This window comes from Neofelis nebulosa, chromosome 9 (assembly GCF_028018385.1).
Source record: "Neofelis nebulosa isolate mNeoNeb1 chromosome 9, mNeoNeb1.pri, whole genome shotgun sequence".
NCBI lineage: Eukaryota > Metazoa > Chordata > Mammalia > Carnivora > Felidae > Neofelis > Neofelis nebulosa.
Genome location: NC_080790.1, coordinates 67,196,026 through 67,216,031, shown reverse-complemented (window position 1 = coordinate 67,216,031; position 20,006 = coordinate 67,196,026). Strand labels below are relative to the sequence as shown.

The 20,006-nt window shown below is 41.4% G+C and overlaps 1 protein-coding gene across 7 annotated transcripts in view; it reads left to right on the top strand.

The window, feature by feature from the left end:
* Positions 1-20,006, top strand: part of EML6 (EMAP like 6) — a 281,271-nt gene that overhangs the window by 203,399 nt on the left and 57,866 nt on the right. For all 7 annotated transcript variants that reach the window (XR_009248631.1, XR_009248632.1, XR_009248633.1 and 4 more), the window contains exons 19-25: positions 513-715; positions 3,362-3,473; positions 3,737-3,864; positions 8,575-8,716; positions 11,934-12,086; positions 12,439-12,570; positions 19,183-19,271. Coding sequence is in view for 4 of the 7 variants with exons in the window: in XM_058684097.1 (XP_058540080.1) it covers positions 513-715; positions 3,362-3,473; positions 3,737-3,864; positions 8,575-8,716; positions 11,934-12,086; positions 12,439-12,570; positions 19,183-19,271 (959 nt within the window). In the remaining 3 variants the exon portion in view is untranslated. The remainder of the gene's footprint in view (positions 1-512; positions 716-3,361; positions 3,474-3,736; positions 3,865-8,574; positions 8,717-11,933; positions 12,087-12,438; positions 12,571-19,182; positions 19,272-20,006) is intronic.

The following is a 20,006-nucleotide window of genomic DNA, read 5'->3' as shown; positions in this document are numbered from 1 at the left end:
ATTTTCTTACCCTAAAGGTCTTATGATAATAATTGAGGTAAGACATACATGTTTACATTTTACATTCCTGCCAGTGCTGTTTTCATTCTCCTTGGTCAGCATGCATGTAGACTTTCCTAGTTACCCCTGGCACGTAGTCACTCCTTCCTCTGTCTGGCACAGAACTGGCACTGAACCTTGGTTAGCCACATATCTTGTTGGACCGAGATGGCATCCTCTCTCCAACCAGAACCTAAATCCATCGAATGAAGAAACTTCTTCTTCTCATCTTTATACCCCATCATCAACCACTGTATCTGCTGCAAAGGAGGGATTCAGTAAACATTGAATTAATGAATGTGTAAATGAGAAACCCTCTTAAAATATTTTTATGATTTTTCTGCCATATTTATACATCTGTACATATATATATAATGTAGATACCCTGGGTTTTCATTGAAGACAGTCATTCCAAATGCTCATAGAAGGTGTCAGTTTTTCAAAAAATAATACATATTCTTGGTCCACTTCAGGTGGGGGCTTCACCTCTAAAAGAGGAATTTTTGGAAGTGTTGGAAAATTGGAAACAATGATGTGTGTTTCTTATGGGCGAATGGAAGATCTAGTGTTCTCAGGAGCAGCTACTGGAGATATTTTTATTTGGAAAGATATCCTCCTACTGAAGACAGTGAAAGCTCATGATGGGCCTGTGTTTGCTATGTATGCATTGGATAAGGTATGACATATTTTCATCATTAGCTTTCAAAAATTATAAATTAGTCTTTGGAAGGCCCACGTCAACAGGATGCTTGTTTCTAAAACCAGTCCTATCTGAATTGGGAAGTAGTTGTCATGAATGGAAATGAGTACAAATATTTTTAAAATTTCACTCATTTATAATTATTTCTTTACATGCAGTTTCTCTCCACTTTATTCACACTCCTTCTTCGTGGCTCTCACCTCTCAAAATCCCTTAAGAAGTGTTGGGATAATGTACACACCCAGTAGCAGATGAGTCCTGAGGAATATTTCAGCATTCTCTCTTCCCCCTTTGTACACAATAAGGAAAGACCTCAAAGTACCAACCGGTTCAATTATTATCCTGCTCAGCAATCTGACCAAAAGTCAAGCTGATAACCAGTTTGTTCCTGTGTGGACAGGTTCAGCTTTCACAAGAGTGTTGGAGTGAAAGCTTTTCACTGGCTGTATAAGGGTTTTCCAGAGAAGCAGAACCAGTGGGATTACAGATTACACATACACAGAAACCAGATGTACTGTAAGGAGCTGGTCCGTGCAGTTATGGAGACTAAGAAGTCCCACTCTGCCCTTGGCAAGCTGTAGACCCTGGAAAGCTGGTGGTATGATTCACAGCAAGTCCAAAGGCCAGACAACGAGGGATGCCAGTAGTGTAAATCTGTCTGAAGGTGGGAAAAGATGAGATGATTCAGCTCAATCAGTGAGACAGGAAAAACAGGGATGAATTCCTCCTCCTCTGCCTTTTTTATTTGGGCTCTCAAAGAATTATCCAATTCTCACCCACATTGCTCACCCACCTTGGGGAAGGCCATTTGCTTTATTGAGTCCACCAATTCATCGCTTCTCGGCCTTTTGGCTAAGGTCAAGTGTGTTGAGTCCACCAATTCAAAGACTACTCTCATCTGGAAATACCCTCACAGATAAATAGAGAAATAATATTTGATCAGAGCACCCTCTGACCAATCAAGATGACACAAAATTAATCATCACATCTGCTATATCTCCACTTAAGTTCACCTTTGTCCTGATCTGTCCAGCTACCTTCCTGCCTTGCAGCGATTTTATTTGTTTTTAAGAAAGATCACACTATCAGTACTGCTAAAATACTTTGTTCAACCCATTTGGCAGAAAAACCGGTTTTTTAATCACCGCCAGCTTGCTGGTGGTACCAGTTTATCTGTATTCTCTGACCTCCAAACAGTGGAGGCCAACAAACCTAACTAAGCCAATCCTCATTTTGCATTTACCTGTTCCCAGGAGGGAACTTCTGATCCAGGTACAGAAGTAGGTCCTCATTAGATGTGCAATTATAATGGTTGTTTTAGTGGTTAAGCTGTTGCTTATTGGCAAATTTGTTTTGGGTGAAAGTGCACATTGGATAAGATTAAGGTAGAATGTGGGGCGCCTGGGTGGCGCAGTCGGTTAAGCGTCCGACTTAAGCCAGGTCACAATCTCGTGGTCCATGAGTTCGAGCCCCGTGTCGGGCTCTGGGCTGATGGCTCGGAGCCTGGAGCCTGTTTCTGATTCTGTGTCTCCCTCTCTCTCTGCCCCTCCCCCGTTCATGCGCTGTCTCTCTCTGTCCCAAAAATAAAAAAATAAAAAAAATAAAAAAAAAAAGATTAAGGTAGAATGCAAAATTTGAGCAGGTCTAGAAGTTCATGTGCAATAACTTGTTTAAACTCTTTTATTGCTTGGTAAGTTAACCTGAAACATCATGGAAAAGATGAGGGTGACACAGCATAATAAACCGGATTTAAATTTAATTTGGGAATTAAATCTTCCCTACAAACCTGTAATGAGAATACAGAATTTAAGGTAAAAAAACTTAAAATATTATTTCCACGTGAACTTCCCTGAAGTAAAGTAAACTAAGTCTCCGAGGAAACAATGAATTACTGAGTATTTTTCATCCGAAAAAAGGATTTTCCTAAGAGCAGTTTGGTATATGTATTTGCCGGAAAGGAAAACTAGTAAAGCCAAGAAATCATAAGCCTAGAACGAGAATAAAAACCACTGTTCAGTAAAACAAACAAACAAACACTGTTCAGTAAAACAATATGTTAGGCATTTTACTTTCCAGGTTTTATAAAAATTAACCTGGAAATTGATGTTCACCGAACAAAATAGAATAGTTTTGTTACATGAACTGCCTAAGTTACTCTTAGTAAATAATGGTGTTCTCTCCTGGAAGTAAGTGTTTAATTTTAAAGTATTTAATAATCATTTTTAATTGTAACATTAATTCCAGTTCATTCACTAGGAAGAGATGAGGTACCAGAAACTCTGCCAGGCTTTCAGGCTGGTCCTATTCCCCAGGTACCCACATTGAAGTAGGGGGCTGGGCACAGAATCGGCCATCCATGACCCGGGGTGCCAAGTGCCAACCAAAGGTCTGAGGAAAATGTAAAGAATACACAGTGAGAACATGATATCCGCTGCAGAAGTAGGGGAGCGTGCTTCCAGCCAATATTATATTTATATTCTATGTTACCGGGTTTTTCAGTCTCCTATACTTAGGAAGAAAACACAGACAAAGCTGCTTTTCCCAAGGGGACCCCTTTTGAGGCCGGGTGGGTAACTTGTCATTTTGATGTATATTTAATTCTTCCCACGTGTGTCTTTGCAGGGTTTTGTAACGGGTGGAAAGGACGGAATTGTGGAGCTCTGGGATGACATGTTTGAAAGATGCTTGAAGACTTATGCCATTAAAAGAGCAGCATTGTCAACCAGCTCAAAAGGTGCCACTCCCAAATACGTAATAGGAATCTTTCTTTTCATAGGAGTGGAAAAGATGGTGCCAACGTTCTTAGACGACCATTACCAAATCACTTCTCCTTCTTCTGCATTTAGAGCTCTTAGCCCCTGGTAGAAATATCGAGGGGGATTGCCTAGTATCTGCTTTTGAACTACAAAGACAGAATGTATATAATAATCAGCCTTCTTGTTGTTGTTCTACTAAATATAATATTTGCAATATTAAGTACTGTATTTCCCCCCTCAGGCTTGCTTTTGGAAGATAACCCTTCAATTCGTGCCATTACTTTGGGACATGGGCATATCCTGGTGGGAACAAAAAATGGGGAGATCCTGGAAATTGACAAAAGTGGCCCAATGACACTGCTCGTTCAGGTACAGTTTACAGATTCTAAAGCACAGTTCCCGTCAGGGCTGGGACTAGGGTGAGGCAAGGAGGCCACTTAGGGTTCAGTATGTAAGTAGGTACTCAGTCTCAGGGTTACGCAACTGCTGTGTTAATTACCTATTGCTGTATAATGAATTGCCACAAATTTAGCAACTTAAAACAATACATGTTTATTTGAAGGTTTTTGTGGGTCAGGAGTCCAAGTGTGGCTTAACTGGGTCCTCTGCTTAAAGTTTCACAAGGTTACAGTAAACGGCTGCAGTGTCTCATCAGAGGTCCACCTGAGGAAGGATCTGCCTCCAGGATCACTCATGTTGTTGGCAAAATTCACTTCCTTGTTGTAGGACTGAGGACTCCATTTCTTAAAAAAAAAAAATTTAATGTTTATTTATTTTTGAGATAGAGTGCGAGTGGAGGAGGGCAGAGAGAGACAGAATCCAAAGCAGGCTCCAGGCTCTGAGCTGTTAGCACAGAGCCCAAAGCAGGGCTCAAACTCATGAACCATGAGATCATGACATGAGCCGGGGTCAGATGCTTAACCAACTGAGCCATCCAGCAGCCCCAAGAGTGCTCCATTTCTTGTTGGCTGTTGGCCAGAGGCCACCTTCAGCTCCTAGAGTCTGCACACAGTTCCTTGCCACATGGGATTCCCCAACATGGCTGCTTGCTTCCTTGAGGCCACCAAAAGAAAGAGAAAAAAAAAAAGGCAATATGGTCTTATATGACATAATCATATCATCAAATACATGTAATCTTGAACATCCATATCCTTTGCCATATTTTATTGGCTGGCAAATAGCCACAGGTCATGCTACACTCAAAAGGAGGGCTTACACAGGAGTGAAAACCAGGAGAATCATGAGGGTCACCTCGTGAATGTGTCCATTGCATTCTTTTCTCTGGTCACTGATTATTACTATCCCTACCACATGCAGAGTACATTCCTCTCCCCTAGAGTCCCCAAGAGTGTTATCCCATTACAGTATCTGTTCAAAGTCCGTAACCTCATTGTCTAAATCAAGTCCAGCTATGGACAAGGCTTTTTAGGTATATTTCTTCTCAATCTCTCAATCTAGAAAACTGTCAGAAAAAATTATTTTCTCGACCCACGCCAAATCTGCAAGTGTCTCCTTAGATTTTATGCCTCAGTCTAGTCTCAGTCTTGAGGCATATAAATGTATGACCTACTTCTTACCCTCCCTCTCCCCTCAAGAATTATATTCAGGTAAAATCACATTAAAATAAACATCAACAGAGTCTTCAAAGATCAGTGAAGTGGCAAAATCTCACTTGAGGGGGTGGGAGTGTATGGAGATGACAGATAGTCCTGCCCAATTTGGTGATGGATGGACCTTATTTATGGGTGGAAGAGGCTTGTGGAAGAGGGTGGGGGTACATTCAGAAGGTGGAGTGAAAAAAAATATGCACTGATTATATAAGTTTCAGGACTTCTGTGGGTCCAGTGGAGGAGCTCCATCTCTGTCTCCTGCAAGCTTGCTATGTTAGAGATGAACCCCCAAATCCCACTGAGAGCGGCCCTCTGATTTGCTGCACCTTGGGGACAGGTGTGCACACATACCATGGTTTAGAACATTGTGAGGTTTTAAAAATGCATGTACCCAAGCCCCACTCAGTACGTCCCGAATAAGGATGTGTTTAAAAAAGAATTCCGTGTTAAAAACAAACCTCCAAAGCTCTGTCGCTGATTGTGCCTCGGAGACAGGATTGAGAATGTGCTGGAGGTACATCCAGGAGGTGTCACTTCTCTGTTCTCCAGCTGATCTTGATTTTGTTTCCTTCCCAATGAATCTCTTTTTCTTTCTGGCCATGACTTCTTACTGAATTTTATTGAAAAGTGACTATTTCTTTCTAATGCCCGAGTGTTTGAACTTTAATTTGTTTGCACACATGCTATATTGCTAAATATTTGTTACTGTATTATGACTTAAACAATACTGTAAGATTTAAATTCTGTTTTCTAATTTAAAAAATATTACAGTTACTTATTATATTATGACTTAAACAATATATTGTTTACTATATCCTTACTATATTATGACTTAAACAATACTGTAAGATTTAAATTCTGTTTTCTAATTTAAAAAATATTACAGTTGAGCTTAATTTCATTTAAATATCTTTTAAACTTGAAAATAAAAGCTTTTAGCCTTTCATTCTCTATAATTCTGTTCTTTCCCCTATTTGTTTCTGTTGCTCTAATAATAAAAGCAGCCACGAGTACCACTTATTGAGTGCCTACTATGTGTCAGGCAATACTGTTGCACAGAATTTATTTCTCCACAACAGATTTGCTCAGTTGAAATTGTTTAAAAGATGAGGGACCCACTGCCCAGTAAATTGCCCACATCCATGTGCTAAGAACTATAGAGCTGGATTTCAAACCAAGGTTTGTCAGATACCAGAGCCTTTCCTTTTGCACCACACCGGGCTGTTCTCCAAATGTCTCAGCATGGAGACTGCCGGAGAGCCATGGGCAGGTAGTAATGCTGGTGGAACCTTCAGAAAAAATGTTGGTTACCACCATCTTGTCTCCTTACGCTTGTACCATTCTTTTCCTTTTCTGTCAGCATCTCTCTTTCCTCTTCTTGTCTGTCACTCCTTTGCCATTTCCTCCTAAGCAGAACTAAGTAGTTCAATTCAATCAGTGTTTGTTGGGCTCATGCTGAGATCAGCCTTGTGCTACATGCTGTACACAGTGGAATAGGGCTTCCTATCCTCTTGGGGCTCACAGGCCTGCTCTCAGAGAGGTTGGACACTGAGGGAAAGTTAAGGAACAGGAAGCATGATTAAGACCATCAACTACCCTGCTGTGGGAAGATGTCAGAACCACTTTGCCAGTTTCAATAACATGGCAACTTAATATCACTTGAAATAGATTCCTTATTTTTTTAAGAGAAGGCAGTCTGGGTTGGGGGAGAGAAGTGATAAGAGATGAGTTCTGAAAACTCCCATTGTGTGTTCTTTGAATATAATCAACTCTGAATTATGCACCTATTTACTACCAGCTTTATGGGTGATCAGTAGGAAGGTGAGATTCCAAGCTCATTCCTCTGCCACTTGAGATACTTCCGCCTATCTTGCTCACTGTCCATGCCTATGTTATACAGAAATTTAGTCCTGTCACGTTAGGGAAATATGATGTCTAAGTAAATATATGAGGCAGTTGTTGAAAAGGATCTCAGAGGTGTGTCCTGTCCTCAAGCCAAATGCAAAAGGAACTTGGTCTGTGAAATGGCTCCAAGCACATCCATTCTGGGGGAAAACTGGGGTTGACACCTGACCTGTCCTCTGATCATGACCTTTGTGGTAGGAGGCTTCAGATGGGAAGACAACTAGAAAATTAATGAGGTGCTCCAGATGCAATATATTCACTCTTTGGCCCTTGTCAGCTAGTTGAATGTCAGCTCTATTTGGAACTTTGTATCTTCTGCCAAATTACTCTTTTGCTCAAACAATTTCCCTGTTAAACCAGAATCATCCAGTTTGTCTCTGGAAAGCCACCTGTTCCCTGAAGCATTCCAAGTACAAACACCTTTCACTTGCCTGTATAGTCTTCCTTTTTGCTTCACTAAGCAAAGCCTTTTTGTAATTAGCCACTAAAAGCAGAAATTCAGTGAACAGTCTGGTCTCTTTTTTTTTTTCTTTTTTTTTTTAATTTCTTAACGTTTATTTATTTTTTTTTTTTGAGACAGAGAGAGACAGAGCATGAACGGGGGAGGGTCAGAGAGAGGGAGACACAGAATCGGAAACAGGCTCCAGGCTCTGAGCTGTCAGCACAGAGCCCGACGCGGGGCTCGAACTCGCAGACCCCTAGATCATGACCTGAGCCGAAGTCGGCCGCTTAACCGACTGAGCCACCCAGGTGCCCCCAGTCTGGTCTCTTTTATTGTTCTGTGCACTGATCTATTCTTTACACTGCTTTATCAAGTAATAAATTGTAGGAATCAGAGTCATTTTCTTCCTAATTGTTCATTTTTAAAATTGTTTTATCTCAATATTTCTAATCCAGTTAGGTGTGTTTGTGATATGATATAGGTATATGGAATTGGTTCAATGTCAATTAAGCACCTTTCAGTTTTCTGATATACACTGGGTAGAATAAATTCTGAACCAACTCTAAACTTGAGTTATTCCCAGGACGCTTGATTTGAACTGAGCTCTCTTTACTTTTGTTTTGCCAAATACTATGCATTCACAGGACTAAAATGGAATTAAATGAACAAGAATATTGCTCTGATAGAGATAGGTGGTACCTATATCTTTTAGAAAATGAGTTTATCGAAAAAGGTGTTTTATGTCATGATCAAGCTGTTTTCCAAATATATTTGTATCTATATATACTGGGTTAACTCAATATCAAGCAAGAGGATAAAATGATGGCATTTCCTTATTCATCCAGATGTTTCTAAAAGGAAAGATGTTTGGCATCATATGAACAAAGCTTATGAGCAATGAGTCCACGTTTTGCTTTACAGTGAATGCTTCAGCATCATGTAGGACCAGCTTTAGACTCAAGTTCAGATGAAAAAAAAATTAGTGCCTTCATCTTGGCTCAAGGAAGCTCAAACTGTGAGCTGTTTAAGATCCTCTTCGGCTAGGTATGCAGCGCAGTGCCACCAAAGGGCTAGCCAGGAAGCATGAGCCGTGTTTGTCTTGCCCTGTTTCCTCTCCTACAGGGGCACATGGAAGGAGAAGTGTGGGGGCTGGCAGCTCACCCTCTCCTGCCCATCTGTGCAACCGTGAGCGACGATAAAACTCTCCGGATATGGGAATTATCCTCCCAGCACCGCATGCTGGCAGTGCGCAAGCTCAAAAAAGGTACATGCAATCACCTTACACATCTGTAAAAGTATTTACAAACAACAGAATGTGGTGTGTTCGTTCATTCGCTCAAGTAATATTTCCCGAGTGTGCCTGTCACATGCCCCCAGATCTGCAAGGGAATGGGAATTCAATGTTCTTCGCTACAGACGTAAATTCAAGAAGGCTGGCCTCATCTACTATTTCCTTCATTTCCCTTGCATTGCACAGACGTTTGCCACCTGGGGGCAATATGTCCTTCTTCTTCTCATGGAGAGCTATGGGAATCTGTTGAAACACATCAGATTTCCAGAATGCTGTTTATCTTTATGTCTAACAGCCTCTAACAACTGATTTTGTTACTGAAAAACAAGTCAGTTTTATTTAAAAAAAATAGTTAATATCAAAAAATGAGTAAACCTGTATTTAACCCCTATGTGCACCAGAACAGAGAGGTATACCAGGAAGTACAAGTTAGTGAGTAGCTGCTATGTGTCAGGTACTGGGGATCCCACAGTGAGTGGTCCCATCTCTAGTGTCAGAGGTGGACAAGAGTTGAACAGAGCCCAGCAACAGACGGTCCATTCAAATACAGCAATCGGAGGAGAGTCTCAAAAGGAGACCATTTGTTAGAGGAGTGGGCAGAGTGGTGAGAAGTGACCAGGGATAGTGCAGCACCAGTAACAGCCTGGTGCCTTTACCAGCCCTGGGCCTGAGGGGCAAGAGGAGAGAGTGAGAGCAGTGCCGGAACCTTGAAAGTTAGAGCTGTATGAGATGATGGGGCTGGCCGGAACTAGGACCATCCGTCAGGCTGGGGATGCAGCCAGCATGCAGTGGGCCCACGGGAAGCTGCTGGGGCGGGGGGGAGGGGTACATACCCCAGACTCTGTTCTCCCTTCTTTCCTCGTTCCCTCCCACGAGCCTCCTGTCCACGTTCCCCCTTGGCCAAAGGCAGTCAAAGCCAGAAGGCAAGGGAACCTGTCGATGCCATCTACATAGGCCTGCAGAAGACACAGAGTGGGGTGGAGAGTGCTGTGGAGAGACCGGTGAGACTCAGAGGAAGGCATGCTGCCAGGGACAACTTCATCAAGGAGGAAACATGAGAGCTGAGGCTCAGAGGATTTGTAAAAGTTCTCAGGAAAGGATGAGATTGGGGTCTGGCCCTAAAATACTTGTACCTGGTAGCTTTACAAGTGAGAGAGATGTGGAGAATGTACTCTAGTGGGATAAAACAAGAAACGATGTCAAGACGATAGTAACAATGATGGCTAATATTGTTGAGCCAGTGACTACTAACAATTTGCATTTGGTCTTGTACCGCTAGTAGGTGACGGGACTGAATTCAAACCCAGGCAGCATGGCTTCAGAGAGCACACCTGTGGCTACTGCTTGAGGCTGTTTTTCTCTGCCATACTATAGCCTCTCTTTACAGTGGACTTGTGGACCCTTAGTAAGTGATGAGGCCGGGATTCAGACCCATGTCTGAGTCCAAAGCCTGTGCTCTTTTTTTTTTTTTTTTTTTTTAATTTTTTTTTTTTTCAACGTTTATTTATTTTTGGGACAGAGAGAGACAGAGCATGAACGGGGGAGGGGCAGAGGGAGAGGGAGACACAGAATCGGAAACAGGCTCCAGGCTCTGAGCCATCAGCCCAGAGCCTGACGCGGGGCTCGAACTCACGGACCGCGAGATCGTGACCTGGCTGAAGTCGGACGCCCAACCGACTGCGCCACCCAGGCGCCCCGCAAAGCCTGTGCTCTTAAACCACTACCTGATTGAATCATTTGACCACTAATTTATACTGGGAAAATGATACACCAAGACCTCCTTGTGAGTGACTTCAATGTCAGACAGTGGGCTTTATTCACTAGGTTAAGTCTTAGTTCAAAAGAACATCTACCATTGTATCTTAGATGGGCTGACCTTTCCACCCAGTTTAGAAAGCTTGTCCCTGTGTAATTATTAATAGCTTTTCCTTTCACTCTCAGAAGTGTCATGGTTTGTTCACTAAAATATATGGCTAACCTAATCTTGATGACTCTCCTCAAGGACAGGTTTGTCTTTTGTCCTCTTGGCCCTAGCACCGTGCATGACTCATAGCAGTACATAAATAACTTATTACTGAGTGAATGAATGAAGATACAATTTAGATAAGTCAATTTGAAGTTACTGGTATAACATGGCTTTCAGCATACCATGAACAGTGATGGAGGGAATTGTGTGGAAGCTGACTTTGGAATGCCTTAGCACAATGCTGTGTGACTTTTCCATGCCCGGAGCTCTGCTTACCAAAGCCTTGACAGTAAGGGGGGGGGGGTGCTATTCTTAAACATATATCCTATTAAATACCACTCCCCCAACAGAGTCCATACTCATTCAGAAATGTCTCCCTGTGACCCTGCAGAGAGCAGTACAAAACATTGCTCATGGAGCCCTGTCAGCCCATACTGTTTAGTTTTGTAGACACCTCTTGAGAGAGTGTTATCCAGTACACAAGAGGCAAGATAAAATCTTTCACCTGTAGAATCACACATTATGATCCGTGGATCAGACTTGGAGTGACTACAAGATCCACAAGGTCTCTGAAGCAAGTTTTGGGTGTAGGTCATGATAACCAAAAAACGGTTTCTAGAAATTGAATTCCAGAATTCCCATTTGTAAGTATCATCTCTTTTCTTTGGAACAAAGATACTGGTTTTCTTAATCTTTCGCTCCTTTCATCCGTTGACTCCATGTGTCTTTTGAAAATCCCAGTATTCAAGTAGTAAGAAATGAATGGATAAACCTCAAAGTGAAAATGTTTTGTTTTGTTTTTTAGCATTCTGATCTTTGTCCTTGGGTTTGAAGGGAAGATATGTTTTTTAAATTGTTTTTAATGTTTATTTTTGAGAGACAGAGACAGACCCTGAGTGGGGAGGGGCAGAGAGAGGGATACACAGAATCCGAAGCAGGCTCCTGGCTCTGAGCTGTCAGCACAGAGCCTGACACGGGGCTCGAACCCACGAACAGCGAGATAATGACCTGAGCTGAAGTTGGACGCTCAATGGTCCAACCCACCCAGGCACCCCAGGAAGATATATTTTAAATGACCAAGTTTTAGTTTTCCTCACAAGTAGTGTTAAAGACACAGTAATATGTCTATGCATAATGCACATAGGCACATTTCTATCTCTATCTCTTCATTGAATATGTTTGATAGTAGAATCCAACATATTTTCTTTGTGGATTCTTTTGTAGGTGGAAGATGCTGTGCCTTCTCCCCTGACGGGAAAGCCTTAGCAGTTGGCTTGAATGATGGGAGTTTCCTGGTCGTAAATGCTGACACTGTTGAAGACATGGTCTCCTTCCATCACAGAAAAGAAATGATCTCTGATATTAAATTTTCAAAAGGTGAAGATTAAAGCAGAAACTTTCTAATATGTGTTTAGGGCAAAAATTTATGAGAGTGGACTCTTTAAATACTTCCTTGACATTTTCCCCATTTGAACTAAGTTCCTGGAAGTAAATTCTCGTCTAAAATGTTTGGGTGTTAAGCATAAGAGACTGTTAAAAACTGAGAACAAACTGAGGGTTGATGGGGGGTGGGAGGGAGGGGAGGGTGGGTGATGGGTATTGAGGAGGGCACCTTTTGGGATGAGCACTGGGTGTTGTATGGAAACCAATTTGACAATAAATTTCATATATTGGGAAAAAAATAAATAAAATAAAATGTTTGGGTGTTAACTGCACGTTTTCTTTACAGATACAGGAAAATACCTTGCCGTGGCATCCCATGATAACTTTGTGGATATTTACAACGTACTGACAAGCAAACGGGTGGGCATCTGTAAAGGTGCTTCTAGTTATATTACCCATATTGACTGGGACTCTAGAGGTAAAGTATGTTGTGGCTTTCACGACAAAATTTTTGTTTCAAAAAAGTCAATATCCATTCATACATGTTTCCAGAGAGAAGAACAGTGGAGCTTTAGAGAAAGACAGAGTGGAGAACCCACAGCAAATATAAGCAACTGTAATTTTACAACGCAGGGGCACCTGCTGTTAACATTTTGTGTAGTTTTTCTGTCTTATTACCACCGCCACTACTCCTACTATTATTATTGTTAATTCAAGCCATTGAGTTTTAAGACCATTGAAGATACACGATGCCTTCTGTTACCCTGGCAAGCCACCACTTCACCTTTGGATTCGGCGTTCCTTGTCCTTGCCTTGTATCTCCTCCTTACTGTTTTCCTTTTTCTACCAATGCTCCACCTCCCCGAGAACTGCCAGAAGTCTCTAGCAATTTTCATCTTCTGACAGAGGTAGAACTCTGCACGCAGCTCACCTGAAGTTACCCTGCTCTCCAAAACTCCCAGCCGACCCCCTACCTCCTGCAAGTCATGCCCACAGATGCCATGGGAATTTGCCTGTTTATTTAACAAATCTAGTTTCTACATGTGCAAAGTCTTAAGGCAGGAAATGTGGATGATTCAGAAGTGAGACACAGTTCCTGTAGTAGTCCACAAGAGTTTATAATTTAGTGGGGGAGACATACTTGTGCTTGAAAAATATAGACGCCCAAATGTTAAGGCATGGGGACAAGAACTGGAGAGTCACAGGGAGGTGTTATGCAGGGCCTCTGAGTGGGCCATGTCAGCATTCAGCACCCAAGATGGAGCATCATTGCCCCAGTGGGGGTCACTTTTAAATCTCATCCCAAGGACTTAGCTGTTGTTAGAGTTTGGAGTAGGCATTTAGGAATGGGCAGGGTCCCAGTTTTGAAAGGAGTTTTAGTTGACTATGGTAGAAAGCACCAAGCCCAGTGGTGTCTCTAAGGAAGGAGCTCACAACAGGGGAGTCCATGGAGCCTCACAGAAGCAGTGTCCTTTAAGGTAGATCTTGAAAGATGACCAGAAGTTCACCAGATGGTGAAGCATTCCAGGCTCAGAAGGAACATGGCGTGTCAAGATGAGGAGGTGGGAGAAACAGGGGAAATTAAGAAATAATAATATTGAGTGACTGAAGGTGAGAAGAGAGATGAATGTGGAGGGAACGACCAGGACAGGATGCAAAGGAACCTTTACCTCCTACTAGGAAGCTGAGCACTGAACTTTATCCTGGAGGTAATTAAGTAATTCTAAAAGATTTAGAGGTGGGGCAGGAGGGGGGTGTTCTCTGCCATCTTTGGGAGGATGAGTAAGCCTGGAGTGGAAAAGCAACTAAAATCAGCCAGGAGAAAGAGGTGCTGAGATCTTCCACCAAATAGAGATTATTTCAGAGTTGCCAGAATATTTTATTTCAAGTATTTTTTTTGAAGTACTGGCCATAGACTGATCCTTCTGCCAAGCAGGTATTCATGAGTAACTGTACTCGATGCGTTGGAATTTGGACTTTATTTGAGCCTTACAACTTTCAGGCACTTTATATAGTGCAATACATGGAAGAAAGCATGCTCTTTACTGCGAGAGGTACAAGTCCCAACAAGGTCAAAGGGAGATCAGATAAGTCTCTCTCACTTTCATGTCAGAGCCCTGCCAGACACAGCGCCGAGGGCTTAGGCTGGCATTTGTGACCAGAGGTGACACTGGTGGCCTGACAGTCCTCTAGGAACCATTGAGGCCAAACAGATAGAGGGAGACAGCTACTTCTCAGCCACACTTCTTGGACGTTCTCTGCTTTATTGTTAAAAAAAAAAAAAAAAAAAGACAGTGATTTCCCCTGTAAATTCTCTTGCTAATGTCCCGATTTATGTCATGTTGGGAGGAGAATTTAGAACAGTCAGGGGCAGCCTTATGCATCTGTAGAATAGAGTACGGTGTGTTTTGTTGGGAATCCAACACCCACAAAATATATAGCACAATATGTGAAATCCCACCATGACAGTGGTCACTGGAGGCTACACTTGGTTCTTATTTACATGTTACATATTATTTATAAGAGAAAATGAGACATAGGAAGAATCAATTTCAATGGGGAAGACTCATTTGTTTTAATTTTGGTAAAATACACATAAAGTTTACCATCCTAACCATTTTTAAATGTATGGTTCAGTGGCATTAACTGCATTCATACTGTTGTGCAACCTTCACCACTGTCCATTTCTATAAACCGAACCTCTATACCCATCAGACAAGAACTCCCCTTTTCCCCTTCTCCCGGACCCTGCTAACCACCATTCTACTTTATGTCGCTATGAATTTGACTCCTCGAGGTATTTCATGTAAGTGGAATCATATGGTATTTGTCTTTTTGTAACTGATTTATTTCACCTAACATGATGTCCTCAAGATTAATCCATATTATAGCATGTGTCAGAATTTCCTTCCTTTTTAAAATTTTTAAAATTTATTCATTTATTCTGAGAGAGACAGAGACAGTGCAAGTAGGCAAGGGGCAGAGTGAGAGGGAGACAGAGAACCCCAAGCAGGTTCCTGTGCTGCCAGCACAGAGCCTGACGCAGGGCTCGAACTCACAAAAACGCAAGATCATGACCTGAGCGGAAACCAAGAGTCAGACTCTTAACTGACTGAGCCACCCTGGCAACCCCTCCCCTTTTTTAGTATTAAAAAAAAAAAATTCTTGTTTATTTTCCATCCTTTTTAAAGCTGAATAATACTCCAAAGTGTGTATATGCCACATTTTGTTTATCTACAGACACATGTGTTGTTTCCACCTTTTAGCTATTGTGCATAATGCTGGCATGAATGTGAGTGTACTAGACCCTGCTTTTAATTCTTTTGGGGCATCTACCCAGAAGGGGAATTGCTGAATCAAATGGTAATTCTATTTTTAACTTCTTGAGGAGCCACCATACTATTTTGCACAGCTGTTGTATCACTTGACATTCCTACCAACAGGGCACAAGTGTTCCAGTTTCTCTACGTCCTCACCAACACCTGCCATTTTCTGGTTTGGGAGGAGGTCTTTTTTATAATAGCCATCCTGATAGGTATGAAATGGTATCTTATTTTGGTTTTTATTTGCATTTGGGAATTTTTTTTTAATCTGCAAATGTGTAGGCCCTGTGTTGGATGCTAGGGCTATAAAGAGGAATAAGTCCTAGGTGGAAAGAACAAGATCTTGGCCAGGATCAGTGGGTTGCAATCATGGAAGTGATAGTCTTTATATATAAAGGCCCCCAATGTAGAGCCATCACTTTGCAGGCAGAGGAGCAAACCTCACTATTTCCACAATTTTGCCCTAAGCCAGCTTCTGTGGTCCAACCAGAGCTCAGGGTGATAGAAAAGGCACTGGAAGTAAGGAGGCCGAGGTCTTTGAAAACCTACCTCATCTCCTGTCCTATGTGGCCCCTTTGGTCAAATGAGAGCATCAGACCAAATGTGTTCTATGGACGGAGAGGAAAATAGAATACTTTTGATTTTCAGGGAGGAGTTATATTACCTGGAGAATCAGAGCAAGTATGCCCATGGACCTTCTCTGGTTTAACTCCAATTTGATTGCCATGAGGCATGTGTCATGTTGGTATTGTGCTCCTGATATCCCAGTTCCCAAAGTGGCTGACCTCAGGAATGTGCCATACTGCCTCAAGACCAGCCTAGTTTTTCACAGCAGGGCCTTGAGGGTCCGGCAAGGGCAGAGAGCAGAATTTAGGAGCAGGATTCTATTTCATGCCTTTGATCTTGTCAAAAATAGTGAACACATTTGCTAGAGCCAGCTGGCTCATCAGGGGTGGGGGGTGGCACAGCCTTTCGTGTCCATGGCAACCATGGGTCCTAAGGAACCAAAAAGCCCATCAGCCTTTTGCAGGAATGTCAGCTGCCCCTGAATGAAAGCTGCTGAGAAGGGGGAAAATGTGGAGAGAGATAAAATTTGGAAGAATATTTCCTAGTTGATATTAGTTCATTTCTAGAAATATCAGGACTATAAGTCCAGTCAACAGTTTGGGCCATAATAGAACTCTCATTCCCATTTTCATTGCAAATGATCTGATATATTTGGTACATTTAGTATGAATTTTGGAATTGTTCTAACTTAAAAATTATATAACAACTAGGATGATGGGTGTGAATCATTTCGTGGATTATATAGCTCTATCCACCTGCAGGGTGTGTGGTTTCCTATACCTGCTTAGTAATGAGGACATCTGGCTCTTCTGATTCTCTTCCACCTTGTGAGTAGACATTTCTAGTGAATAAAAATGTGACACTTCTGAAAGAATAGAGTTATTGTTACTAAGTGGCAATTATACATGGATTATACAGATTTTTTGCTCTTTGCTTCTGTTCTCAGAATATTTCAGTGCCTTTATGACAGAGCAGAGGCAGCAGAAAAAAAGAGTGGTGACCTAAATATTTTCTGTGTGCTTGAAAAAAAAAATAGTAACTGCAGTAAAGAATATGGTAGGGGGTTGGGGTTGGGGGTGGGAATCATACCCATAATTCCTCTTTCCTAATATAAGAATAGCTGCAGTTTTAAAAATTTCTTCACATCCTTGGTTGCAAGGAACTCAAACCCACTCAGCTTAAATTTTCTAAATAATAGTAAAGAATGAGGTTATTTGGAAGATATAGGGATAGCTCATAGAATCTAAGAGCAGGAAGCAACATCTCCTGAGGAACTGGCTTTAGGAATGAACCAGAAAAGCAAGCAGGCACTTCGCTCCTCTCTCTTCTCCTGCTGTGAGGCAGCTCATTTCAGAGTCTACTGCTCTCCTGGGTTTTCGGCCCCTGTCTCTGCAGGACAACTGTCCTTAATTCATTTGCACATGGTCTGTTCTGTTGCTCCCCAAAGTCACCCTAAGTTCCAAAGTCCATCTTATTCCAGCTAGGCACCCACCGATTGAGTTTCCCAGATCCTAAGTTTCCAGGAAAGAGAATTTGAGTGCCCACTCCCATCTGCAGCCTGACTGGGTCAGGCTCTGGGAGCGTCTGGGGCAGCGTCTTCTACCAGAGGACAAACGCAACCACAGGGGTCCAGGCAAGGTGGGAAGGAAGTTCTCAGGGGTGGGACATGAGCCAGGTTGGTACCCCACAGGTGTCTGTGGTGCTACACAGCATTCTGGTGCCTGTGTCTTGTGTTTGGATCCTCTAATAATCTTGCAGTCTTAAAGTATTTCACTTAACTATTATGATAATTTTGGAGTTTTCTTTAAAATACTAAAAAATACTTTGTAGGTCTATTTAGTTCATTGGAGAAATATTATTCATTTTCTTACAATACTAAATAGCCAAAGCTAATTTAACTACCTACTTTGTTTGTATATGTTCAGCCATAAATTCAGGGAAATGTGCCCATTTCAAAAGAAACTTTTTCAAATTCACTTGCTTCTCACAGTCAAGGCCCCTCATCACCATATTATAACCCAGCAAATTAGAAACAATTAAGGTTTTCAGTTACAAAATTAGAGAGCCTTATTTTTAATTATTCACTGAGAAATAGACCTGTAACTTCTGAAGGTTAGCCAAACTAGATTTCAGACCCAGGTGGCACCCACTTAAACGTTAAAGACCATGACAAGTTATTTTGATATTACTTTTGCAAGAAAGACATTTCAAGACTACTAGATGTACAGAGTTATGGGGGAAAAGAGAGCAGGGGAAGAAATAGTATGATGTAAATGTACACTGAATTTTTTACCAATGAAGTATTGGGACATCTGCTTCGGAATCATCTGGGGTGAAAGCCTTGAGTGGAGGCTCATGAAACAGGGCTGGCCATGTGCTAATAACTGTTGAAACTCAACATTAACTGGGCGGTAGGAGTTTTTTATATTCTTCTTCTATATGTGTTTGAAATGTCCCATGACTTAAAAATGCTGAAAAAAATACTAGAGTGTGTGTCTTTTGAGTCATTTAAATTTCAAGCCATAAAGGATCAAAGAGGTATAAAGAGGAGAATCAGGGTGTCTATTCTTCTTCAACATTAATCATAGTGATTACTAGATTTTAATTTTACATCAGACCGAAAGACTGTTTTTGCTCAACGTGTTGTTTTGGGAAAATCTTGGATTTCTTTACAATTTTTCAAGTAAGATAGGGGGAGAGGGCAAGCATTTTTATGTTGTTTTATGTGTCACTATATTCTAGTTTCTAGGCTTTAAAGTACAAATTTAGAATTTAGACCTGGGTAAATGTGAGTGCTTACCACAAGGTTCTCATTTGTGATGCCACAATTCTTGCCAAAGCAGTTTCCTTTTACTACACATTTGTGCAACCAGGAAAATGAGCAAAAAGCCTAGATTTAGTCAAGCTTTTGAAAAACAGATATTCCTTTTATAACAGAGTAAAACCTAGCAGGCTTGATTCTATGAGGGATGTGCAAGGTCAGATTTTATGAGGCCCACATTAAAAAATTCATAGCTTTGGGGTTTCTGCCCTGCCATATAATTGACTTTACGTGCACTTCTGGATAATCCAGCATTCATTTGCTAAGTTTATGAGCCTGATTAAAATGAATCAAAATAGTTGCAACCGTGCTTATATCTTTACAACAGAAAGATAAATGCAGATGTTAATTGTCTTTTTGCTTCATTCTATCATACTAGGAAAATTATTGCAAGTTAATTCGGGTGCCAAAGAACAACTCTTTTTTGAAGCTCCGAGAGGCAAGCGGCATATAATAAGACCTTCGGAGGTAACAGTCATACACAGAGCTTTTTAAAAGTGTTTCGTGAAGATTTAATATGTGCATTTTTAATAAAGCCTGTCCATTATTATCCATTAGTATGGGTTATATTTAGTGTACCTTTAAGCTTGATTGTTTCTTAAATCTGAGTCCTTAATCTGGTTCCCTACATTCTGAGAACCTACGAATTCACTGGTCTGCTGATGGAGCATTGGACAGTCAGCCTTGTGCTTAATCTTCCTCTGCTGCAAGACAATGACTAAGCTTATAATTTGAATGCTACATATTATTTCTTCCATTGGACATGCCCTGTCCTTTGGTGCAAAGCTTTCTGTGAACATAAACTTTTGAAACTTACTTTCTCAGTAAGTATTTGTAACAACACTATCTTCTGCGGTAAGAAAAATTACTTTTTAAAACAAAAACTATGTACAACCTGACCATCCATTTGTATCAAACTGTTTCCCTTTTCCCTGTTTTCCTCATGTCTTTGGCCACATACATAATTTCTTAGTTGTTGAAATCAAAGCCTCTATACAACTTTTGAATCCATGAACTAATGCCTTTCTAAAGGCTAAGGTGCTTTTGCGGCCAAGTGCTTCTTCCAGGGTCTGTATGGAGGTTCCACAGAGTGAACATGGATGGCTGAAAGGTGGTTGCCTGGTTGAGCATTAAGGACCTCTTCTTAGCCCCAGGAGACAACCTGAGTCATTTATTTGCTATATAACCTTTGATGAACGAAAA